The following is a 25,625-nucleotide window of genomic DNA, read 5'->3' as shown; positions in this document are numbered from 1 at the left end:
ACAGAAATTTTGAAGCAGGAAAATAAATGAAATTTAAAAAGTATATAGCACAAGAAGAGCTGTACTCACAAAACATTCACTTAAATGTGTAATTCATGTAAATGTATAATGCGTTTTTTTTTTTTTTTTTGAGACGAAGTCTCGGTCTGTCGCCCAGGCTGAAGTGTAGTGGTGCGATCTCGGCTCACTGCAAGCTCCGCCTCCTGGGTTCACGCCATTCTCCTGCCTCAGCCTCCCGAGTAGCTGGGATTACAGGTGCCCGCCACCACACCCAGCTACTTTTTTGTATTTTTTTTTTATTTTTTTATTTTTTTTTTTGAGACGGAGTCTCGCTCTTTCACCCAGGCTGGAGTGCAGTGGCACGATCTCGGCTCACTGCAGGCTCCGCCCCCCGGGGTTCACGCCATTCTCCTGCCTCAGCCTCCCGCGTAGCTGGGACTACAGGCGCCTGCCACCTCGCCGGGCTAATTTTTTGTATTTTTAGTAGAGACGGGGTTTCACTGTGTTAGCCAGGATGGTCTCAATCTCCTGACCTCGTGACCCGCCCGCCTCGGCCTCCCAAAGTGCTGGGATTACAGGTGCGAGCCACTGCACCCAGCCAATGCAATTAAAAAAAAAAAAAAAACTCTTTGTTTTCTATAATAAGGTAAAATGCCTGACCAATGTATTTAAAATATGAAAGTAAATTTAGAACGATATTTGATTAGTTACCAAATCAGCAGGAAAATGTATGTTAAATGCTGTTTTTCCAAATTCAGCTTGGGAATTAATTAAAATGAGAGTGGGTAGAACATGTGCAGGGAGTACTAAATGTTCTTTTCTTTTCTTTTTTTTTTTTTTTTTTGAGACGGAGTTTCGCTCTTGTTGCCCAGGCTGAAGTGCAATGGCATCATCTCGGCTCACTGTAACCTCCGTCTCCCAGGTTCAAGTGATTCTCTTGCCTCAACCTCCTCGTCTCTACTAAAAATACAAAAATTAGCTGGGTGTGATGGCGGGCGCCTGTAGTCCCAGCTACTTGGGAGGCTGAGGCAGAGAATCACTTGAACCCAGAAGGCGGAGTTGCAGTGAGCCGAGGTGCCCCACTGCACTCCAGCCTGGGCAACAAAGAGCGAAACTCCATCTGGAAAAAAAAAAAAAAAAACCCACAAAATATGTGAATTTTTCAAATTGCACAAAATCTTCTGATTTACCTTATGAGTATGCATGTTCTTATTTTGCAATGTTCTTATTTTGTAATGCATTCTCAGAAACACAGGTGTTTAGCAACAACCAAACCAAAATTCTTTCCAGTTACTTTTGTAATTTGGGGCCATATTTCAAAAGAGTTACTTCATTTTGTTGCATGTGATATTAAACAGAAAAATATACAGACCTTGAGACAAGGGGATTTTGTCTTTTTTGACTTCTAAAGCAGTTTTAAATTGTTTATATGTATCAGAAGTAATTCCGTCTAATACAGTATATGGCATTAATATAGTTTAAATCAGTCAGCATTTTGGATAGTTTATTATAAATGTAAACGTACAACAATGTAATACTATATATAAATTAAAAATATATATATATATAACATAGTATATAAAATTAAAATAAGATTCCTCTTTTCCATAAATCCTTTCTGAGAGAATCAAAGGCAAGTCAATGCAAAACAAAAACAAAAGCAAAAAATTCGCTTTTTCTCCTCAAATTGGTATTGAGGTAAACCAGGATTTGAGGGATTCCACTTTCATAGCTATTTTTTGTTTGTTTGTTTGTTTGTGACGGAGTCTTGCTTTGTCGCCTGGGCTATTGTGCAATGACGTGATCTCGGCTCACTGCAACCTCTGCCTTCTGGGTTCAAGTGATTCTCCGCCTCAGCCTCCTGAGTAGCTAGGATTACAGGCACCCTCCATCATGCCTGGCTAATTTTTGTATTTTTACAGAGACAGGGTTTCACCATGTTGGCCAAGCTGGTCTTGAACTCCTAACCTCAGGTCATCTGCCTGCCTTGGCCTCCGAAAGTGCTGGGATGACAGGCATGAGCCACCACGCATGGCCTCTCATAGATATTTGAATCGGAGTACTTTGCAACTCTAGAGATTTGGAGCGCCAGTGAGGATTATATAAAATTTTGAAACTCATGTTGCCAACGGAGAGGCCATCATGCAGTAACATTTATTTTATTTTTTATTTTTTCTGAGACGGGGTCGTGCTCTGTCTTCCAGGCTGGAGTGCAGTAGCGTAATCTCAGCTCACTGCGGCCTCCACCTCTTGGGCTCAAACAATCCTCCCACCTCAGCCTCTCAAGTAGCTGCAACTACAGGAATGTGCCACCACGTGCCACCACAGTGGCTAATTTTTTCTACTTTTTGTAGAGACAGAGTCTCTCTGTGTTGCCCAGACTGATCTCAAACTCTTGGGCTCAAGTGATCCACCCACCTTGGCCTCTTGGAGTGCTGAGATTACCCGCATGAGTCACCGCGCCTGGCCACATTTAGTTTTTTAAAAATAAACTACCTGGGTTGTACTTAATAAATTATACATTTAAAATACTCAAAATCTGATGAAGGCCTCAAATGCTATTTAAAAATTTTTAAATTTAGAGACAGAATCTCACTGTCACCCATGTAACCTTCCCTCCAGGCTCAAGTGATCTTCCTGCCTTAGCCTCCTGAGTAGCTGGGACTACAGGTTCACACCACCATGCCCGTCTGATTTTTAAAAATGTTTGTGGAGACGGGGTCTCACTTCGTTGCCCAGGCTAGTCTCCTGGGCTCAAGCAATCCTTCCACCTCAGCCTCCCAAAGTGGTAAGATGATAGCTGTGAGCCCCCGTGGCTGGCTTTTTTTTTTTTTGAGACGGAGTCTGGCTCTGTCGCCTAGGCTGGAGTGCGGTGGCGGGATCTCAGCTCACTGCAGCGGCAGGATCTCAGCTCACTGCAACCTCCGCCTCCCGTGTTCAAGTGATTCTTCTGCCTCAGCCTCCCAAGTAGCGGGACTAAAGCCACGTGCCACCACACCCAGCTGATTTTTGTATTTTTAGTAGAGATGGGGTTTTACCACGTTGGCCAGGCTGGTATTGAACTCCTGACCTCAGGTGATCCACCCTCTTTGGCCTCCCGAAGTGCTGGGATTACAGGTGTGAGCCACTGTGGCTGGCCCCAGCTGCTATTTTTAAATAACTGAATATTGTGAGTAAAAATTACAGTAAATCCCAACCTGTGATGTAACATTTTGTTATATGTAAATGTTATCATATGTGTACATTGAAAATACACAAATAGGCTGGGCACGGTGGCTCATGCCCATAATCCCAGCACTTTGGGAGGCCGAGGCAGGAGGATTGCTTGAGGTCAGGAGTTTGAGACCAGCCTGGGCAACATAGTAAGACCCCATCTCTACTAAAAAAAAATACAAAAAATTAGCCAGGCATGATGGTACATGCCTGTAATCCCAGCTACTTGGGAGGCTGAGGCAGGAGAATCTCTTGAACACGAGAGGCAGAGGTTGCAGTGAGCGGAGATCGCACCATTGCACTCCAGCCTGGGCAACAGAGCAAGACTCTGACTCAAAAAACAACAACAAAAAAGAAAATACACAAAAGTACACAAATATAGAAACGAAAGGTAAGACAAAGATTAAACATTTTTAAATGTCTCACTAATCATGATGACTACACACTATCATTAGTTAACAGATCAGTACACTGTTAGGACAAGGTTCATTGTTCTAATAGTGGGTTCAGGTCCTTATTTTTTATTTTTATTTTTTTATTTTTTAGAGACGGAGTCTCGCTCTGTCATCCAGGTTGGAGTGCAGTGGTGCGATCTTGGCTCACTGCAACCTCTGCCTCCCGGATTCAAGCAATTCTCCTGCGTCAGCCTCCCGAGTAGCTGGGACTACAGGTGCACGCCGCCACGCCCGGCTGATTTGTTTTGTATTTTAGTAGAAACGGGGTTTCACCGTGTTGCCCAGGCTGGTCTCGAACTCCTGAGCTGAGGCAATTCGCCCGCCTCGGCCTCCCAAAGTGCTAGGATTACAGGCATGAGCCACTGTGCCTGGGCTTCAGGTCCTTATTTCAATCTTCTTTTTTTTTTTGGTTGACTCTTCTCGTGAGTAGATCATCCTATTTACTGATAATGTTGCTGACAGAGTTCATAGTTCTTCTATTTTATTCTTGTTTGCTTGTTGTTGGGTTATTAGTATTAGCTTCAATCAGCAGTTTCTTTGTAAAAAAAAATCTTTTTAAGCCACTTATCTACTTCATGAAGGTTTAGTTAAAACTAGTAGACGCCGGTCGCGGTGGCTCACGCCTGCAATCCCAGCACTTTGGGAGGCCGAGGGGGGCAGATCACAAGGTTGGGAGATCAGACCATCCTGGCTAACACGGTGAAACCCTGCCTCCACTAAAAATACAAAAAATTAGCGGGGCGTGGTGGTGGGCGCCTGTAGTCCCTGCTACTCGGGAGGCTGAGGCAGGAGAATGGCGTGAACCCAGGAGGCGGAGCTTGCAGTGAGCCGAGATCGCGCCACTGCACTCCAGCATGGGAGACAGAGCGAGACTCCGTCTCAGAAAACAAACAAACAAACAAACAAAAAAACTAGTAGACAAGGCTGGGTGCAGTGGTTCACACCTCTAATCTCAGTACTGTGGGAGGTCAAGGTGAGAGGATTCCTTTAGCCCAGGAATTTGAGACCAGCTTGGGCAACATGGTGAGCTCCCTGTCTCTACAAAAATAAAAAATTAGCCGGGTGTGCTGGTATGTGCCTGCAGTCCCAGCTACTTACGAGGCTGCAAGAGGATCACTTGATCCCAGGAGGTCCAGGCTGCAGTGGGCTGTGCTTGCACCACTGCACCCAGCCTGGGTAACACAGTGAGATCCCGTCTCAAAAAAACCCACAAAAAAGTGGGGGGCGGTGGCTTACGCCTGTAATCCCAGAACTTTGGGAAGCTGAGGCGGGTGGAACATTTGAGGCCAGGAGTTCGAGACCAGCCTGGCCAACATGGTGAAACCCCATCTCTACTAAAAATACAAAAAATTAGCTGGGCATGGTGGCTTGTGCCTGTAATCCCAGCTACTCGGGAGGCTGAGGCAGGAGAATCTCTTGAACCTGGGAGGCAGAGGTTGCAGTGAGCCAAGATCACGCCACTGCCCTCCAGCCTGGGTGACAGAGCAAGACTCCATCTCAAAAACAAAACAAAACAAAAAAACTCCAAGAAAGAACCACCAAAAATGAAAAACAAGAAAACAATAATTAGTAGATAATAAATTCCAAAACTGAGGACATATAAAGTACAGTCTATAACAATCTGCTGAAAACTCCTTTTGTTCTCTCCTTTGGAGGGTAGAACTCTTACTTTCACTTCAGGATAACTTACCACTAATTCTGTGTGACTGCTTTGGTATTCGCCATGTGAGAGCAAACTTCACTGTGAATCTATTAAACATTAAGAACATAACATTTAATTCATTTTCTTTTTCCTTTCTTTTTTTTTTTTTTTTTTTTTTTTGAGCCAGAGGCTCGCTTTATCACCAGGCTGGAGTGCAGTGGTGCAATCTTGGCTCCCTGCAACCTGCATCTCCTGGGTTCAAGCGATTCTCCTGGCTCAGTCTCCTAAGTATCTGGGACTACAGGTGCGAACCACCACGCCCAGCTAATTTTTTTTTAATTTTTATTTTTAGTAGAGACAGGGTTTCATCATGTTGCCCAGGATGGTCTTGATCTCCTGACCTCATGATCTGCCTGCCTCAGCTTCCCAAAGTGCTGGGATTACAGGCGTGAGCCACCATGCCTGGCCACCAATTCATTTTCATTAAACATGAAAATAAAAACAGAGGTTTAAATACTTTCTCCTTTTACCCCAAGAGATAGTCTTGTACATTCCCTGGGTTTTGTTAGAGAGTGAGTGATTCATAATTTTTAATTTTTTTTAAATTATTGCTTTTGAGACAGGCCCTCACTCTGTTGCCCAGGTTGGATGGAGTACAGTGGCATGATCACAGGTCACTCTAGCCTCGACCTCCTGGGCCCAAGCAATTCTCCTGCCTCAGCTTCCTGAGTAGCTGGGACTACAGGTGCACGCCATCATGCCTGGCTAATTTTTTTAACTTTTTTGTTTTTTAGAGACAGAGTCTTGTCCTGTTGCCTGTGCTGGTCTTGAATTCCTGAGCTCAAGTGATCCTCCCACCTCGGCCTCCCAAAGTGCTGGGATTACAGATGTGGGCCACCACACCTTGCCTATTTTAAATTTTCTATCAATTACTGAGAAAGAAGTGTTGAAATCTCCAAACATATCATAATTGTGTTTGGTCTCTAAGTTCTTTGTTTTTGCTTTACATATTTTGAAGCTCTGTGCATAAACACTTAAGATTTCTTAGATCCTCTTAATGAACTGACCCCTTCATTATTATGAAATGTCTCTCTCACAACTAATGTTCTTCATTCTAAAATCTACTTTGATATTAATATATTTCAACATTCTTTTCACTGGGGTTTTCATATGGGCAGTTTATAGTTGGGTCTTGTTTTTTGCCAAAGTTGATTATTTCTGTCATTCATTCATTCATTTATGAGACAGGGTTAGGCTATCTCCCAGGCTGTAGTGCAGTGGCATTATCTTGGATCACTGCAACCTCTGCCTCCTGGGCTCATGCCATCCTCCCACCTGAGCCTCTGGAGTAGCTGGGACCACAGGCGTGCACCACCACACCCGTATAATTTTTGTATTGTTTGTAGAGACGGGTTTTTGCCATGTTGTCCAGTCTGGTTTTGAACTCCTGAGCTCAACTGATCTGCCCACCTGGGCCTCCAAAAGCGCTGGGATTACAGGCCTGAGCCACTGTGCCCCACCATCTCTTTTAATTGAAATGTTTTAGACTGGGCTGGGTGCGGTGGCTCACACCTGTAATCCAGCACTTTGGGAGGCCAAGGTGGGTGGATCATCTGAGGTCAGGTGTTTGAGACCAGCCTGGCCAACATGGTGAAACCCCGTCTCTACTAAAAATACAAAAATTAGCTGGGCAGGTGGTGAGTGCCTGTAATCACAGCTACTCGGGAGGCTGAAACAGAAGAATTGCTTGAACTCAGGAGGTGGAGGTTGCAGTGAGCTGAGATCTCACCACTGCACTCCAGCCTAGGGCAACAGAGCAAGAGTCCGTTTCAAAAAAAAAAAAAAAAAAAGAAATATTTCAGAGTTTAAACTTTTGGCAATTTACATTTAATATAATTATCAATATGGTTAAGTTAAATCTATCATCTTGCTATTTCTATTTGTCCCATTGATCTTTTTCCTTTTAAAACTTTTTCCTTTTGCTTCTGGTATCCCGCCAGAAGATAGAGGCTATAAATTCCAAAAACAAAAACAAGACAGGCGGGGCGTAGTGGCTCACACCTGTAATCCCAGCACTTTGAGAGGCTGAGACAGGTGGATCCCTTGAGCTCAGGATTTTGAGACAGCCTGGGCAACATGGCAAAATCCAGTCTCTACCAAACATACAAAAAATTAGCTGGCTGTGGTGGCACTCACCTGTAGTTCCAGCTACTTGAGAGGCTGACATGGGAGGATTGCTTGAACCTGGGAGGCGGAGGTTGCAGTGAGCCGAGATCGGGCTACTGCACTCCATCCTGGGCAACAGAGTGAGACCCTATCTCAACAAACAAACAAAACATGGAGAAGAAAGCATGTATTAAATTTTATCTAAATTAAAAAATAAACGCTTTCCTTTTTTTGCATGGAGTCTTTTTTATGTTTCATACTACCATATTCTATTTACCACTATCAGTTTATTAGAAATTCATCTCACTTTAGCATTGCTTTACATTTAAAAATAAGAAATTTATGAAGAAAAGGTCACCTTGGGTGTGGTGGCTCACACCTGTAATCCTAGCACTTTGGGAGGCCAAGGCAGGTGGATTACATGAGGTCAGGAGTTCAAGACTAGCCTGGCCAACATGACAAAACCTGTTTCTACTAAAAATACAAAAATTTGCTGGTGGGCGCCTGAAATCCCAGCTACTTGGCAGGCTGAGGCAGGAGAATCGCTTGAACCGAGGAGTTAGAGATTGCAGTGAGCTGAGATTGTGCCACTGCCCATCCCTTTAGGCTGGGAGGAAGACTCATTCTCAAACAAAAAAAAAAAAGAAAAAAATCCACCTTGGGATTTTCTATGTTTCATTATTTAAACAAAATCATCACCCCTCCTCAGTGAGTGTTACATCTATTTTTTTGTTTTTTTGGAGACAGAGTCTTGCTCTGTCACCCAGGCTGGAGTGCAGTAGCGTGATCTTGGCTCACTGGAACCTCTGCCTATTGGGATCAAGTGATTCTCCTGCCTCAGCCTCCCAAGTATTTGGGATTACAGGTGCCCACCACCATGTCTGGCTAATTTTTGTTTTTTTAGTAGAGTTGGGGTTTCACCATGTTGGCCAGGCTGGTCTCCAACTCCTGAGCTCAAGTGATCTGCCCACCTCGGCCTCCCAAAGTGTTGGGATTACAGGCATGAGCCACTGCACCTGACCAAATCTTTAATTAGGGATATAATTAAATTTTAAAAAGTCAATTATGTTGGGAGAATGTCTAGTTTATTGTTAGAAATACAGAAAAAGGTCAGGCGCGGTGGGTCATGCCTGTAATCCCAGCACTTTGGGAGGCTGAGGCAAGTAGATCATTTGAGCCCAGGAGTTTGAGACCAGCTTGGGCAACAAGGCGAAACCCCATCTCTACTAAAAATACAAAAAGATAGCCTGGTGTGGTGGAAGGATCCCTTGAGCCCAGAGAGGCTGAGGCTGCAGTGAGCCAATATCACTCTCCCACTGCACTCCAGTCTGGGTGACAGAGCAAAACCCTATCTCAAAAAACAAAAAAAAGAAGAAAAAAATGTAAGGATTTTTCATGACATAGGAACAATGAGGACTAAGGACTAAGAGGACTAAGCAAGAGTAGAAAATACCACAAAATACCACAATTAAGAAAAATGAACATGATACATGGATATGTCAACCAGAAAAGGGCAGTGAGTATTTACAGTAGAATCTGGGTTCCTCTAAACCATCTGAAGAGGATGGTAAAAGCAGCAAGGCCAGCCGGGCACGGTGGCTCACGCCTGTAATCCCAGCACTTTGGGAGGCTGAGGCGGGTGGATCACGAGGTCAGGAGATCAAAACAAAATAAGCTGGGTGTGGTGGCGGGTGCCTGTAGTCCCAGCTATTTGGGAGGCTGAGGCAGGAGAATGGTGTGAACCCGGGAGGCAGAGCTTGCAGTGAGTCGAGACCGCACCATGTACTCCAGCCTGGGCGACAGAGCCAGACTCCGTCTCAAAAAAAACAGCAAGGCCAACTCCCATTTAAATACTTGTTAGTGCCAGCTAGGTCAGGACTAGTTAAAAAAAAAAAAAAAGGTCAAGAAAAACTTCTTAGAATGTGCCCATTTGCTCAGTCAAATATATGATGCCTGCCTGCTATATGCAGAACGCACTACTGCTGTTCTCCAACCCCGTATGTATTCTAAACCAAATCTGATATGGCTTGAAACACTTTTTTTTGTTTGTTTTTAAAGAATGACAAAAACAGATCAGCATATATATATTTATTTTATTTTACTTTATTAAATCTTACTAATATTCTGTAAGGGACAAACCAGACGAGTAGGCTACAGTGAAGAAATCTTATTTTGGAGAGTTAAGAAACCACTATGATACTTCCAGGTATTATCTTCAGTGATGCTTCTTTTCTTTATTCAGGGACTCCAGGTAATATTCAGCTCCTACAGCTACCACAAATGCAGCAAATCCCCATTTGAATCCTTTAAACAGTACATCAAAAAAGGAAACACTCTTTGCAAAGCCACCCATGTATCTCCAAGCTTCATTGCTAGAAAAAAAAAAAAAAGAAAAAATTATAATCATACACAACTTGTGTGTATATACATTGAAGACATTTTTTTTTTTTTTTTTTTTTTTTTTGAGACGGAGTCTCGCTCTGTCACCCAGGCTGGAGTGCAGTGGTGCAATCTCGGCTCACTGCAAGCTCCGCCTCCCGGGTTCACGCCATTCTCCTGCCTCAGCCTCTTCGAGAAGCTGGGACTAGAGGCGCCCGCCACCACGCCCGGCTAATTTTTTTCTATTTTTATTAGAGACAGGGTTTCACCGTGGTCTCGATCTCCTGACCTCGTGATCCGCCCGCCTCGGCCTCCCAAAGTGCTGGGATTACAAGCGTGAGCCACCGCGCCCAGCCCATTGAAGACATTTAATTTTCATCTTTCTAATTGACTCAAATGCTACCCTACCGAAGATCATTTAAGTGAATTGCAATAGGTATCTTTCTGTGGCACAGGATAATTAAGTATATGCCCAAGTTTCACATATAAAATAGAAGAATAAACACTTGATGGTTTCACATTTAATAGTCATATGCCTCAGGATTTTACAGAACCGTCAAATGCAAGACTCACTTCAGCTTATCTGTCACAGGTCAGATGGACTCTGCCCACACTAGTCATTAAAACATCATGGAAAGATGAAGTTAGAGACTTGGTATTAATCTTTGGTATGCCACTTATATTAGATTCACAATCTTGTAGGCTGGGCAAGATACTTAGCCTGTCATGGTCTGCTTCCTGTTCTATTCAATGATGATTATTATCTACTTTATAATGTCTTAAAGACTAAACAGGATCATGCATGATATATTTTGGCAGAGGAGTATGGAGTATGTAACACTTGACATTATTGTTACTATTCAAAAGGATCTCCGCTTCTCCCTACCATAGCAGCCTGAATTTTGGAAGACAGATATCCTGCTCTGATAAGGCCAAGCCAGTGAAAAAATCATGTTATGAAAAACAAAAACTATTTAACTCTAGAAATATGACTTAGGAAATATGAGAGCTAATTAAACCTAATTGAGATACCAAAACTAGACAAAGATGTTAGAAGAAAAGCAGCTACAGAATAATATCCCTCGTGAACACAGATGCAAATATTCTTTTTTTGGGGGGAGGGGAATGGAGTCTTGCTCTATCACTGAGGCTGGAGAGCAGTGGCACAATCTCTGCTCACTGCAACCTCCACCTCCTGGATTCAAGTGATTCTCTCACCTCAGCCTCCCGAGTAGCTGGGATTACAGGCACGCACTACCATGCCCTGCTAATTTTTGTTTGTTTGTTTATGACAGTCTCACTCTGTCGCCCAGGCTGGAGTGCAGTGGCGCGATCTCAGCTCACTGCAACTTCCGCCTCCCAGGTTCAAGCAATTCTCTGCCTCAGCTTCCTGAGTAGCTGGGATTATAGGTGCCCGCCACCACGTCCGACTAATTTTTGTATTTTTTTTTTTTTTTTTTTTGAGACGGAGTCTTGCACTGTCGCCCTGCACTGTTGCCTGGGCTGGAGTGCAATGGCGTGATCTTGGCTAACTGAAACCTTCACCTCCTGGGTTCACGGGATTATCCTGCCTCAGCCTCCCCAGTAGCTGGGATTACAGGCGCACACCACCACATCCGGCTAATTTTTTGTATTTTTAGTAGAGACGGGGTTTCACCATGTTGTCCAGACTGGTCTCGAACTCCTGACCTTGTGATTCACCCACCTCGGCCTCCCAAAGTGCTAGGATTACAGGCATGAGCCACCCCACGTGGCCGTATTTTTTTTTTTTAAGTAGAGACGGGGTTTCACTGCATTGGCCAGGCTGGTCTCGAACTCCTGACCTCGTGATCCGCCCGCCTTGGCCTCCCAAAGTGCTGGGATTACAGGCATGAGCCACCGCGCCTGGCCAATTTTTGTAATTTTAGTAGAGACAGGGTTTCGCCATGTTGGCCAGGCTGGTCTCAAACTTCCAGCCTCCAGTGATCCATCTATTGAGATGTTCATAGTTTTTCCTTTTTATTCTGTTAATATGGCGAATTACTTCTATTAATTTTCAAATATAAGCCAATCTTGCATTCCTGGAGTGAACCCTACTTCATTATGATGTATTACCATTTTTATATGCTGCCGGATTCAATTTTCTAAAATTTTGTTAAGAATATTTGCGCCAGGTGTGGTGGCTCAAGCCTGTAATCCCAGCACTTTGGGAGGTCGAGGCATGTGGATCACCTGAGGTTGGGAACTTGAGACCAGCCTGGCCAACGTTTTAGTCTCTACTAAAAAAACAAAACTAGCCAGGTGTGGTGGCGCATGCCTGTAATCCCAGCTACTCGGGAGGCAGAGGCAGGAGAATCGCTTGAACCCGGTAGGCAGAGGTTGCGGTGAGCCAAGATCTCACCATTGCACTCCAGCCTGGGCAACAAGAGCAAAACTCTGTCTCAAAAAAAAAAAAAAAAAAAAAAATAATAATAATAATAATAAACAATGAAACACTTAGTAATCTAGAAATAGAGAGAAATACCTCATCTTGATAAAAGGCACCTAGGAGATCACTATAAGAAACATCATACTAAGTGGTGACCCACCGAATGTTTTCTCCCAGTTGGGAATAAGGCAAGGACATCTACCACTTTCATTCAACATTATAGTAGTGGTGTTAGCCAGTATAAAAATGCAAGAAAAAGAAATAAAAAGTTTACAGATTGAAAAGGAAGAAGTAACAATGTATTTGTAGACAGAATGATTGTTTATGAAGAACATTCTAAGAAATCTGTAAAAAAAAATCTACTTGAACTAAAAAGTGAATTTAGCAAGGTAACGAGATATAAAATCAACATATAAAAGTCAACTGTTTACAAGTATTAGCAATGAACAACTGGAAGTTGAGATTTTAAAATACTATTTACAATAGCATCAAAAATTAAAATAATTCAAGCAGGGTGCTGTAGCTCAGATCTGTAATTCCAGCACTCTGAGAGGCTGAGGTGGTCAAATCACGTGAGCTCAGGATTTTGAGACCAGCCTGGGCAACACAGGAAAACCTCGTCTCAACAAAAAATACAAAAATTAGCTGGGCATGGTGGCATGCACCTGTAGTCCCAGCTACTCGGGAGGCTGAGGTGGGAAGATGATTTCAGCCCAGGAGGTAGAGGCTGCAATCAGCCAAAACAGCATCACTGCACTCCATCCTGGGCGACGGAGACTCTGTCTCCCAAAACAAACAAACAAACAAACAAACAACACCAGGCCTAATGGTTCACACCTGTAATCCTAGCACTTTGGGGGGGCTGAGGCGAGTGGACCCTTGAGGTCAGGAGTTCAAGACCAGCCTGGCCAACATGGTGAAACCCCATCTCTACTAAAAAAATACAAAAATTAGGCCTGGCACGGTGGCTCATGCCTGTAATCCCAGCACTTTGGGAGGCTGAGGTGGGCGGATCATGAGGTCAGGATATCAAGACCATCCTGGCTAACACGGTGAAACCCCGTCTCTACTAAAAAATACAAAAAATTAGCTGAGCATAGTGGTAGGCGCCTGCAGTCCCAGCTACTCGGGAGGCTGAGGCAGGAGAATGGCGTGAACCCAGGAGGTGGAGCTTGAAGTGAGCGGAGATCGTGCACTGCAGCCTGTGTGACAGAGTGAGACTCCATTTCAAAAAAAAAAAAAAAAAATTAGCTGGGCGTGGTGGTGCATGTCTGTAATCCCAGCTACTCAGGAGGCTGAGGCAGGAGAATTGCTTTAACCCAGGAGGCAGAGGTTGCAGTAAGCCAAGATCGTGCCACTGCACTCCAGCCTGGGCGACAGAGTGAGACTCTGTCTCCCAGAAAAAAAAAAAAAAAAAGAAATTAAATAAATAATTCAGTATAAATTTAATAAAATATGTGCAAGACCTGTACATAAAGCAATAAAATACTGCTGAGAAAATGAACAAGACCTAAATTGCCCATTGACTAGAAGACTTAATATTGTTAAGACATCACTTATCCCTAAATTTTTTGTTTTGTTTAAGATGGAGTCTTACTCTGTTGCCCAGGCTGGAATGCAGTGGCACGATCTTGGTTCATTGCAACCTCTGCCTCCCAGGTTCAAGCGATTCTCCTGTCTCAGCCTCCTGAGTAGCTGGGATTACAGGTACCCGCTACCACACCTGGCTAATTTTTGTATTTTTAGTAGAGACAGGGTTTACCATGTTGCCCAGGCTGGTCTCGAACAGCTGAACTGAAGTGATCCACCCGCCTCGGCCTCCCAAAGTGCTGGAATTACAGGTGTGAGCCACCATGCCTGGCCCCTAAATTGATGGGAAACTGATTCAATGTGGATGTGAAATAGATTCCCATTGTGAATCTATGTGAAACAGATTCAATGTGATCCCAATTAAATTCCAAGCAGGGATTTTAATAGAAATTGTCAGGTTCATTCCAAAGTTTATATGTAAATGCAAAGGACCTAGAATAGCTAAAACAATTTTTTACAAGTTGGAGATCTTGGCTGGGCACGGTGGCTCACACTTGTAATCCCAGCACTTTGGAAGGCTGAGGCAAGTGGATCATGAGGTCGGGAGATCCAGACCATCCTGGCTAACACGGTGTAACCTCGTCTCTACCAAAAATACAAAAAATTAGCCGGGCATGGTGGCAGGCACCTGTAGTCCCAGCTATTCAGGAGGCTGAGGCAGGAGAATGGTGTGAACCCGGGAGGTGGAACTGGCAGTGCAGCCAGATTGCGCCACTGCACTCTAGCCTGGGCGACAGAGCAAGACTGTCTCAAAAAAAAAAAAAAAAAAAAAAAAAAAAGGCTGGGCACGGTGGCTCACGCCTGTAATCCCAGCACTTTGGGAGGCCGAGGCGGGCGGATCACGAGGTCAGGAGATGGAGACCATCCTGGCTAACATGGTGAAACCCCGTCTCTACTAAAAATACAAAAAATTAGCCGGGCGAGGTGGCGGGCGCCTGTAGTCCCAGCTATGCCGGAGGCTGAGGCAGGAGAATGGCGTGAACCCCAGGAGGCGGAGCCTGCAGTGAGCCAAGATCGCGCCACTGCACTCTAGCCTGGGTGAAAGAGCGAGACTCCTTCTCAAAAAAAAAAAAAAAAAAAAAAAAAAAAAAAAAAAAAAAAAAAAAAAAAAGTTGCAGATCTTATGCTACGTGATTTTTTTTTTTTTTTCTTTTTCGGGAGAACGGGGTCTCGCTATATTGCCCAGGCAGGTCTCGAACTCCTGGGCTCAAGCTATCCTCCTGCCTCTTGCCTCCCTGAGAGCTAGGATTACAGGCGTGAGCCACCGCGCCCGGCCTATGCTACGTGATTTAAAGACAGTGTGGTATTGGCATAAGGGTGGACATATTAATGAGGGTAACAGAATAGAGTCCAGACATAGATCCCATAGATACAGTCAATTGATTTTTTTATTTTCTTGAGACAAGGTCTCTCTCTGTTGCCCAGGCTGGAGTGCAGTGGCCAGATCTTGGCTCACTGCCACCTGGACATCCTGGGCTCAAGTGATCTGCCCACCTCAGCCTCCTGAGTAGCTGGGACTACATGTGTGTGTCACCACATCTGGCAATTCTTAAAATTTTTTTGTAGAGACAAAGTCTCCCTGTACTGCCTAGGCTGGTTTCAAAATCCTGGGCTCAAGTGATCCGCCTGCCTTGGCCTCCCAATGTGCTGGAATTACAGGTGTGAGCCACCACCCCCATTAAGTGTCAAAAATCACTCAATGGATTTTTGACAACATTATTAAGGTAATTCAATGGAGGTACAATAGTTTTTTAATAAATGGTGCTGGAGCAACTGGATGCACATATGTAAAAATACTAATCTTTATCCTTACTTCATATGACACAAAAATGAACTCAAAACAGGTCACAGAATGTAAGAAGAACTATAAAAGCTTCTAGAAGAAAGCATAGAAGATAATCTTAGGGTGCAAAAAGCATACATTGTAAAATTTAAAAACGGCTAAACTGTGAATTCATCAAAATTTAAAACTCTCTGAAAGACATTATTAAGAAAATGATAAGCCACACTGTGAGAAAAAACATTTGCAAACTTTAAAAATAATTGTTTTAAATCCTTGCACAGGGCCATACTAACTTCTCTGTATTACAATTGTAGTATATATGTTTCTGAAGCAAGCACCACAAAACTCTTATCGGATAAAAGACACTCAAAACAGGTGAATTTTACTATATATAAACGATATCTCAATAAAGTAGATTTTAAAATTTTAATGTGGCTGGGTGTAGTGGTTCATGCCTGTAATCGTAACACTCTGGGAGGCCAAGGTGGGCAGATCACTTCACCTCAGGAGTTCGAGACCAGCCTGGGCAATATGGCGAAACCCTGTCTCTACTAACAATATAAAAATTAGCTGGGCATGGTAGCCCACGCCTGTAGTCCCAGCTACTAGAGAGGCTGGAGTGGGAGGATCGCTTAAGCCTGGGAGATGGAGGTTGCTGTAAGCGCACCACTGCACTCTAGTCTGGGTGACAGAGTGAGACCCTGTCTCAAAACAAACAAAAAACTTTGAAGTAGCCAGGCATGGTGGCTCATGCCTGTAATCCCAGCACTTTGGGAGGCCAAGGCAGGCAGATAACGAGGTCAGGAGATCGAGACCATCTTGGCCAACATGGTGAAACCCCATCTCTACTAAAAATACAAAAATTAGCTGGGCATGGTGGCACGTGCCTGTAATCCCAGCTGCTCAGGAGGCTGAGGCAAGAGAATCACTTGAACCCGGGTGGCGAAGGCTTCAGTGAGCTGAGATCGCGCCACTGCACTCCAGCCTGGCAACACAGCAAGACACCGTCTCAAAAACAAAACAAGACAAAAACCAAAAAAAAAAAAACCTTTAAAGTAAAAAGCCAGTTTTCATGATTCTCTAAGGAGAATACATTGAAAAGCAACATAGACACTTGATTCTCTAGGATACATTCTATCTAAATTACTTAATTCATCTTACCGGCCCCATGGATCCCTTAGCCCTTTTGCAGCCAGCTTCTTCTGGATAGTTTCTAATGGTGTCCCTTCTATCTTCCATTGTCTATAATCTGGAAGTTCCATTTTATGATGTCCATGCTCATGTCCATGTCCATGGGCCATGTCTATAAGGAAAAGATTAACTCAAGTGAGAAATATGCAAATTGTAGATATCAAATACCCAAATTTATTGTTTATGTTTTAAGGTGAAGCATTTAATATTAAAAAAAAGCCAATATAAATACTTGAAAATTCCAGTTAAAAGATTTTATAAAAGTGTCTTATTCTACAACCATGTTCACAGTTAGGAAATACACATACACAAAATATAAAAAAGAAAAATAATTGGCAATCTCACCACTCAGAGATAACCACTTACTATCTGGTTCTTTTCTTCATTATAATAATAGTAAACATTTATTGAGTCCTATGTGCCAGGTGTACTATGCTAAAATGCTTTATGTGTATTAACTCCATTACCTCTAAAACAACTCTTTGAACTTAAATGAGTATCCCCATTTTACAGATGAGGACAATGAGACTCCAAGCAGTTAAGTAACTTTCCAAAGGTAACAAAAATAGTAATGGTACAGCTGGGATTAGAACCTTGCAGTTTGGTTTTAGAACCCTGCTCCTAAATTATTATTCTTATTTTTTGAGATGGAGTCTCGCTCTGTCGCTCAGGCTGGAGTGCACTGGCGCGATCTTGGCTCACTGCAAGCTCCGCCCCCCGGGTTCACGCCATTCTCCTGCCCCAGCCTGGCGAGTAGCTGGGACTACAGGCGCCCGCCACCATGCCTGGCTAATTTTTTGTATTTTTAGTGGAGACGGGGTTTCACCATGTTAGCCAGGATGGTCTCAATCTCCTGACCTCGTGATCCACCCACCTCGGCCTCCCAAAGTGCTGGGATTGCAGGCGTGAGCCACCGCGCCTGGCCCCCTGCTCCTAACTTCTAAGCAATATTGTTTTCCTTTTGAATCCTTACATAATGCATAAATATATATAACAAAAAGGTTATACATACTGTTTTATTTTTATTTATTTATTTTTTTGAGACGGAGTCTTTCTCTGTCCCCCAGGCTGGAGTGCAGTGGCGCAATCTCGGCTCACTGCAAGCTCCGCCTTCTGGGTTCACGCCATTCTCCTGCCTCAGCCTCCCGAGTAGCTGGGACTACAGGCGCCCGCCAACACGCCCGGCTAATTTTTTGTATTTTTAGTAGAGACGGGGTTTCACCGTGTTAGCCAGGATGGTCTCGATCTCCTGACCTTGTGATCCGCCCGCCTCGGCCTCCCAAAGTGCTGGGATTACAGGCTTGAGCCACCACGCCCGGCCACATACCGTTTTAAAAATTTTCTTTAGATGATTCTTTTAAAATGCAATGCTTTTAAATACATATGATTACATGAAAGGTTTCTTTAAAGAGGAGGCAGATTGTAAATATTTTAGGCTTTGTGGGTAAAAGAGGTAAAATTGAGGGAATTATGTAGGTACATTTGTAGGAAGAGAAAACACACTTCTACAAATACCTTATTGATAAAATTCAAAATGTAATAAGAAACTGAGTACAATTTTTTTGTAATACAGGTCTACTGATGAAAAAAATGGAACTCCCCTTTTGGGGGGTAACATTGTGCTTAATTGGGGCTCAAAGTTAGTGATCCTTAGCATCAAAGTGTTTACAAATGTTCATTTGTAAAAACCATTCTTAGCTCATGGACCTTACAAAAATAGGCACTGGGCTGGATTTGGTCCACAGGCTGCAGTTTGCCAATCCCTGAACTGGGCCAACAGAGACTTTAGGACTCCTTTTTAATCAATAAATTTGCTTCCTTAAATAAAACATGTCCTCAATGGTTATATACTTTGGTTTTACTAGTGTTATTTTTTTAAAAAAATTTTATTTTTCCAAATTCTAATTACTTGGCAAGCAGTAGCAATTCTGTAATCACTGCTTTTCTGGAAGTAAAATCAAGTAATTATTACCATTATGTCCATATTTATAACTATGAACAGGCCCAATAAGGTAGGATTTCTTTTCTTTTCTTTTTTTTTTTTTTTTTTGAGATGGAGTTTTGCTCTTTTTGCCCAGGCTGGAGTGCAATGGTGTGCAATCTCGGCTCACCGCAACCTCCACCTCCTGGGTTCAAGCGATTTTCCTGCCTCAGCCTCCTGAGTGGCTGGGATTACAGGCATGCACCACCACGCCTGGCTAATTTTGTATTTTTAGTAGAGACAGGGTTTCCCCATGTTGGTCAGGGTGTTCTCGAACTCCCGACCTCAGGTGATCTGCCCACCTCGGCCTCCCAAAGTGCTGGGATTACAGGCGTGAGCCACTGTGCCTGGCCTGGTAGGATCTCTTACATTGTATCTCAGAAGAGAGAGGTAATTATTAGAAAGTGTATATTAAAGACACATTATTGGGAGGCTGAGGGATGAGAATCGCTTGAACCCAGGAGGCAGAGGTTACAGTGAGCCAAGATGGTGCCATTGCACTCCAGCCTGGGCGACAGAGTGAGACTCTCTCAAAAATTAATAGTTCCAAGATATGAGAAAAAAAATGTACATACTAACTGTGAAAAACCAACACTTATTATCTGTAAACATGTTAAGATACTAAAAAACATTATGTTGATGATTTTCACATTTAATTTTATATATATATATATTTTTAAAGATAGAGGGTCTTGCTCTGGATCATAGCTCACTGCAGCCTCAAACTCCTGGGCTCAAGTGATTGTCCTGCCTCAGCCTCCTGAGTAGCTAGGAGTACAGGAGCATGCATAACGCCTGGCTAGTTTTTAAATGTTTTATAGCGATGGACCCTCCCTGTGTTGTCCAGGCTGGTCTCAAACTCCTAGCCTCAAGTGATCCTTGATCCTCTGGCATAGGCCTCCCAAAATGCTGGGATTACAGTGGGATTACAACCACACCCAGGAGGATTTTCACATTTAAATGAAAATAAAAATGAAAACCAATACTCTCAAACACAAGTTAAAACTACAACACAACTCTGAATGAAACATTTAACCCATTATTACTTGGCAGATTCAATAAAATGAAGGAAAAAAATTATGGTGTCAGATTTCAGACTGACTTTTGAGACTGAATACATTTATTACAAAAGAAGACCATTACAAGTGTTTATTTAGAATGATAATATCTTGGCTTCTGCATACCATGTTTTCAAAAAGCCTTTTTTAAAATAAGCCTTCATTTTCAAAACGCTTAAAGAGATTACAAGACAAACTCTTATTTTGGCAAATGTCAATTCTAGAATATCAACCTGAGTATCAATGTATTTGGAAGAGAGTATAAAACAAAGGGTCAAGAATTTTGATAGAATAGTTTTTGAAAATAAAACTTGAGGCGGGGCGCGGTGGCTCACGCCTGTAATCCCAGCACTTTGGGAGGCCGAGGCGGGCGGATCACGAGGTCAGGAGATCGAGACCATCCTGGCTAACATGGTGAAACCCCGTCTCTACTAAAAATACAAAAAAATTAGCCAGGCGTGGTGGCGGGTGCCTGTAGTCCCAGCTACTCGGGAGGCTGAGGCAGAAGAATGGCGTGAACATTCTCCGGGAGGCGGAGGTTGCAGTGAGCCGAGATAGCGCCACTGCACTCCAGCCTGGGCGACAGAGCGAGACTCCGTCCCGAGAAAAAAAAAAAAAAACTTGAAACATTACCATGGTATAAAGACTATTTCAAAATTACAACACTACTGTGCTGAAACAAGTAATTCAAAAGATAAATCTTTGAAAGAAAACATGAAAGTATACATATCCTCATTTCTCCTATAAAAATTTATTTAAATACATTCAATGTATTTTCTCTTCTACCTAATTATTTCAGAAGTATCCTTTTCATAGGAATTTACTAAATATAACTTTTTTTTTTTTTTTGAGACAGAGTCTCGCTCTGTTGCCCAGGCTGTAGTGCAGTGGCACAATCTTGGCTTACTGCAACCTGCGCTTCCCAGGTTCAAGCAATTCTCCTGCCTCAGCCTCCCGAGTAGCTGGGACTACAGGCACCCGCCACCACGCCTGGCTAATTTTTTGTATTTTTTAGTAGAGATGGGGTTTCACCATGTTAGCCAGGATGGTCTCGATCTCCTGACCTTGTGTTCCGCCCACCTGGGCCTCCCAAAGTGCTGGGCTTATAGGCATGAGCCACCGCGCCTGGCTAAATATAACATTTAAATGACTTTTCAAAAAGAGCAGAAAGTTGAAAACACTTTCCCCAGGAAACCTTTCATTTTCCTTTTTCTTTTTTTTACAGACAGGATCTTCCTATGTTGCCCAGGCTGCTGTTGAACTCCTGGCCTCAAGCATTCCTCCCTCCTTGGCTTCCTAAAATATTGGGACTACAGGCGTGAGCCATGGCACCTGGACCATTTTTCTTTTTAAACTTATTTCTATTTCCAAATAGCCGTAAATCAAACGATGATATCGTGATCATGTAAAGAGCTTGAAATTCTCCTACTTTGCACTAGTAAAAGTAAAATCCAAGGCAAATCACTTAATTTCCCTGAACTTCAGTTTCTTCATATAACATGAGGATAAAACCTACCTTGCAAGATCGTGAGAGCTGAGGAAATCACATTGTGATGTGCCTTCTACTTTCATACTTAGGTGGTGAGAATGTAACTAAGCACAACCATTCTGAAAAACTGGCATGACCTAGAAAGGCTGAACATGGCCGGGTACAGTGGCACGCCTGTAATTCCAGCACTTTGGGAGGCCTAGGCAGACGGATCACTTGGGGCCAGGAGTTGAGATCAGCCTGGCCAACATGGGGAAACCCTGTCTCTACTAAAAATACAAAAATTAGCCGGGTGTGGTGGCACACACCTGTAGTCCCAGCTACTCAGGAGGCTGAGGCAGGAGAATCACTTGAACCCAGGAGGTGGAGGTTGCAGTGAGCCAAGACTGTGCCATCGCACTTCAGCATGGGTGACAGAGTGAGACTCTATCCCCCCCCAAAAAAAAAAGAAAAGAAAAGCTGAACATATGAATACCTTATGGCCATCAATTCTACTCCTAGTACCTATATTCTAGATAGACACTGTCCAATATGGTAGCCACTAGCACTTGAAATGTGGCTGGTGCAGTTGGGAACTGGGAATTTTAATTTAATTTTAATTAACTTAATCTCAAAACAGATGATCAAATCGTTATTAGAAAATATTGAAGTGTCTTTGGAGGCCAGGCGCGGTGGCTCACGCCTGTAATCCCAACACTTTGGGAGGCTGAGGCAGGTGGAGCACCTGAGGTCAGGAGTTCAAAAAAAGCCTAACCAACATGGCAAAACCCCGTCTCAACTAAAAATAAAAAAATTAGCTGGGCATGGTAGTGCATGCCTGTAGCTATTAGGGAGGGTGAGACAGGAGAATCACTTGAAGCTGGGAGGTGAAGGCTGCACTGAGCCGATATCGTGCCACTGCACTCCAGCCTGGGCAACAGAGCGAGACTCTGTCTCAAAAAATATATAAATAAAATAAAGCGTCTTTGGAACAATTTGGATATATGAATCTACTTTATCAACTGTAAATCTTATAAACATAATCACAGATCAAAGGTTTATATTTATGGAATATAAAAAATATATTTAAAATATTTTTTTAGAGACATCAAGACTCTTGTCTCTAAAAAAAACAAAACAAAAAAAAAAAATTTTTTTTTTTTGAGATGGAGTCTCACTCTGTCGCCAGGCTGGAGTGCTGTGGGTGGTGTGATCTCGGCTCACTGCAACTTCCGCCTCCCGGGTTCTAGTGATTCTCCTGCCTTAGCCTCCTGAGTAGCTGGGATTACAGGTGTGCACCACCACACCTGGCTAATTTTTTGTACTTTTAGTAGAGACTGGGTTTCACCATGTTGGTCAGAATGGTCTCGATCTCCAGACCTCATTATCCGCCTGCCTTGGCCACCCAAAGTGTTGGGCTTACAGGTGTGAGCCACTGTGCCCAGCCTAAGAAATATGTTTTTAAAAGAATCTTTATAGCCACATTGTTTATTCTATCTCCCAACTGTAAACAACCCAAATGTTCAATAACAATAGAAGGGATTATGGTATAGTCACACTGTAGAATATTATACAACAAAAAACTACATGCAAAAGTATGATTGAATCTCCACAAATATAATGAGCAAGGGGTGAGTCAGAAAAAATACACATGCACTCTGAACCCATTTATATAGATTGAAACGCCTAACAATTCATTTTTTAGGAATGCATCATAGATGGAAAAATTAAAGTAAAACAAGTGAGTGCTTAGCACAAGTCAGGATAATGGTTACCTCCTGGTGGAGGAGATGGAATCACAGAAACATACAGGGAGATTCTAAGGCAGTGTCTTTCGACCAATTTTTAACTATTGTCCCTGTAAGGAACCTTTCTAGACATTTTATTCCTAATCATGCCCCCCCCCCCATGAAAATTTAACACTACATATATACTGTGTATCTGTTTATATACTGTGGCCCTTTGGAGGGACACAAATCATTGTAGTAACTAAGATTCCGACCCCAGCCCCACCAATTTTCAACCCCTTGAAATGTAAAATCATCCCTGTTAAGATTGCATGTTCTAAGTTATTGGCAATGTTTTATTTTCTAATCTAAGAGGTGGTTACAGGAGTGTCTGCTTCTGTTAGTTATAATTTTTTTAAATGCATGTTTTATACACCCTTCTGTATGTATACTTGACAATAAAAAATAAAAATAGAAAAACTGACTTAAATTGTGCTGAAGACTGAAAAATGGTGGTTATTTCCGTTTCAGAGCAGCTCAAATAATAACAGTAAGGAAATCAGTTAAATAAAGAAAAAACATGTAACCAAAAATTTTAGGCCAGGCGCGGTGGCTCACGCCTGTAATCCCAGCACTTTGGGAGGCCGAGGCGGGTGGATCACGAGGTCAGGAGATCGAGACCATCCTGACTAACACGGTGAAACCCCGTCTCTACTAAAAATACAAAAAATTAGCCGGCCGAGGTGGCGGGCGCCTGTAGTCCCAGCTACGTGGGAGGCTGAGGCAGGAGAATGGCGTGAACCCCGGCGGACGGAGCCTGCAGTGAGGCGAGATCGCGCCACTGCACTTCAGCCTGGGCGACAGGCGAGACTCTGTCTCCAAAAAAAAAAAAAAAAAAAAAAAAAAAATTTAAAGCTATCTGTGTCTGAAGTGAATCTAAAAGTGTGATGAAGATCAACCTCCACTAAAGGAAGCTGGCTGTAAGAAAATGTGCTGGTATCCTTTCCCTAAGAAAGAAATAAGAAGATAATGCTACTTCTACTACATGCAATTTTAGTTTACCGAAGCCTATCAAGTATATAAATTAACTTCCTCATATTAAAAAACTGTGATTATATGAATATTAGGAAATAAAAAACAAATGAACTGTTACTACTTTTAGTGATGCTGTTCTTCTGCCTTTGCGATCCAAAGGCAAACAAAGACAATTTTGCGTGTGGCAGAAGCGGGAAAAAGCACCTGGATTTAACAACTACAGTAATGCTCACTGAATCCTCCAACCACCCCTCCCTACCCCAACCCTAAGCTAGGACTTCATTAATTCTCGCCTGCTAGTTCTTTGATCTCCCTCCCAGCCTTCCATCCTTCTCCATTTAGTCTCTCCTTTTCTGCACTCCCCAGAATAGAGTCTAGGTCTTAATCCTAATCAACGGGCCTCCCACCAACTCCCTAATTTACCTGACAGCAATCTGACCTCTCAGGACACTCAACTCTGCAACCGGAGCCAACCGGAAACGGAGGTTGTCACCTCGAGTTTCTCACGGCAGGAAAGCGGAGAAGCCGCTTAACGTTCCGGTACTGGGTTAGAGAGTCCTGAATCAGGTAGAGATTACATGAGAGAGGCTGGAAGCCGATTATTTTCCCCATATATGTGCATCCTCAATCTGACTGAGGTAACAGATAATGTAGAAGAGAGAAGGGCGGGGAAGAGAACAGTTTTCCTTGCTTGGGGACGGAATCCTTAGACACCGCACAGAGGGCAGGGCCGCGGACATACTGCAGCCAATAAGGGAGGCTGTTGTTGAGCGCGTGTTCTCACCCAATGAGAGGGTTGGTTGTTGCGCTGCGGATGGCAGGCTGCTGCGGGAGGCGGTGGCGGTAGGAAGCCGGAGACAGCGGGGTGACAGGTAGGCGGCGGTGCTGTCTTTGGGGGACGCAAAGTGCTAGATGAAGAGGGTTTTTCTTCTCCTTCGGCCGCGGAAACTACAGAGGGGAGCTGGCGAGGGTGGTCTGGAAAGGCGGTAGCCGGTGTGTTGGTGGTCCCGGAACCTCTCGTAAACCAGGTAGCATCTTGGGAGGGTCGTGAGGAGGAGAAGGCAGCAGCCGAGGCAGGTGGAAGCTGAGCCCTGTGGGGTGACGTGGGGGCCCACCTAGGGCGTGGGGTCTGCGGTGGCGCCAGCAGAGAGGGAGGAGAGGCGGGAGCAAGGCGGTGTAGTGAGGGCTGAAGGGATTCCTTGCACAAAGCCCCAGGCGAGAAAAGGACACGGCATTGAAGACAGTTAAGAGAAATCCCAGTGATTGTTTCTTAGGGCCATTTCCTGGGGGTGGTGAGGGGGAGCGGAGAAGAAAAATATTTACTGGCGATCAGATCCTGAAAACTCATTATTGCTGTACATTATGTAATCTTTGGCTGTTATTTACCCAAACAACTAGGTTGTCCCTCCTGGGAGAGATCCCTCCTGCAACCTATTAATGTGTTAGAACCCTTTTTTCGTTGGCTTGAGTGCCATTTACATTGGCAGGTTCTGTAGGCGAAGGGTGGTAGCATGGAGGATAGAGTAGTCA

The 25,625-nt window shown here is 43.5% G+C and overlaps 2 protein-coding genes across 14 annotated transcripts in view; one reads left to right on the top strand and one right to left on the bottom strand.

Annotated features, from left to right (window-relative positions):
• Nucleotides 1–25,625, top strand: part of HYCC2 (hyccin PI4KA lipid kinase complex subunit 2) — a 148,405-nt gene that overhangs the window by 23,343 nt on the left and 99,437 nt on the right. For 2 of the 11 annotated variants that reach the window (XM_063644938.1, XM_055290150.2), the window contains exon 1: nt 24,885–24,967. The exons of 2 other annotated variants lie outside the window; for them this stretch is intronic. The gene's annotated coding sequence lies outside the window, so the exon portion shown is untranslated. Of the gene's footprint in view, nt 1–24,634; nt 25,124–25,625 lie in introns of those variants that run through there. 7 more of the 11 variants (XM_063644933.1, XM_063644934.1, XM_063644935.1 and 4 more) reach the window with 6 other exon arrangements.
• NDUFB3 (NADH:ubiquinone oxidoreductase subunit B3) lies at nt 9,550–24,898 on the bottom strand. 3 transcript variants are annotated; one of them, XM_055290190.2, is made up of 3 exons: nt 24,880–24,898; nt 16,797–16,938; nt 9,550–9,848 (listed from the first exon to the last, which is right to left on the bottom strand). In XM_055290190.2, the coding sequence occupies exons 2-3, from the start codon at nt 16,934–16,936 to the stop codon at nt 9,692–9,694; spliced, it is 297 nt and encodes a 98-aa protein (XP_055146165.1). In that variant the 5' UTR covers nt 16,937–16,938; nt 24,880–24,898; the 3' UTR covers nt 9,550–9,691. The 3 variants fall into 3 exon arrangements, with proteins under 3 accessions (XP_055146165.1, XP_055146164.1, XP_055146166.1); XM_055290189.2 differs by lacking the exon at nt 24,880–24,898 and adding an exon at nt 24,519–24,669; XM_055290191.2 differs by lacking the exon at nt 24,880–24,898 and adding an exon at nt 21,382–21,618.

Source organism: Symphalangus syndactylus, chromosome 8 (genome assembly GCF_028878055.3).
Source record: "Symphalangus syndactylus isolate Jambi chromosome 8, NHGRI_mSymSyn1-v2.1_pri, whole genome shotgun sequence".
NCBI lineage: Eukaryota > Metazoa > Chordata > Mammalia > Primates > Hylobatidae > Symphalangus > Symphalangus syndactylus.
The sequence above is the reverse complement of the archived record's forward strand: the minus strand, read 5'-3'. Positions and strand labels throughout refer to the sequence as shown.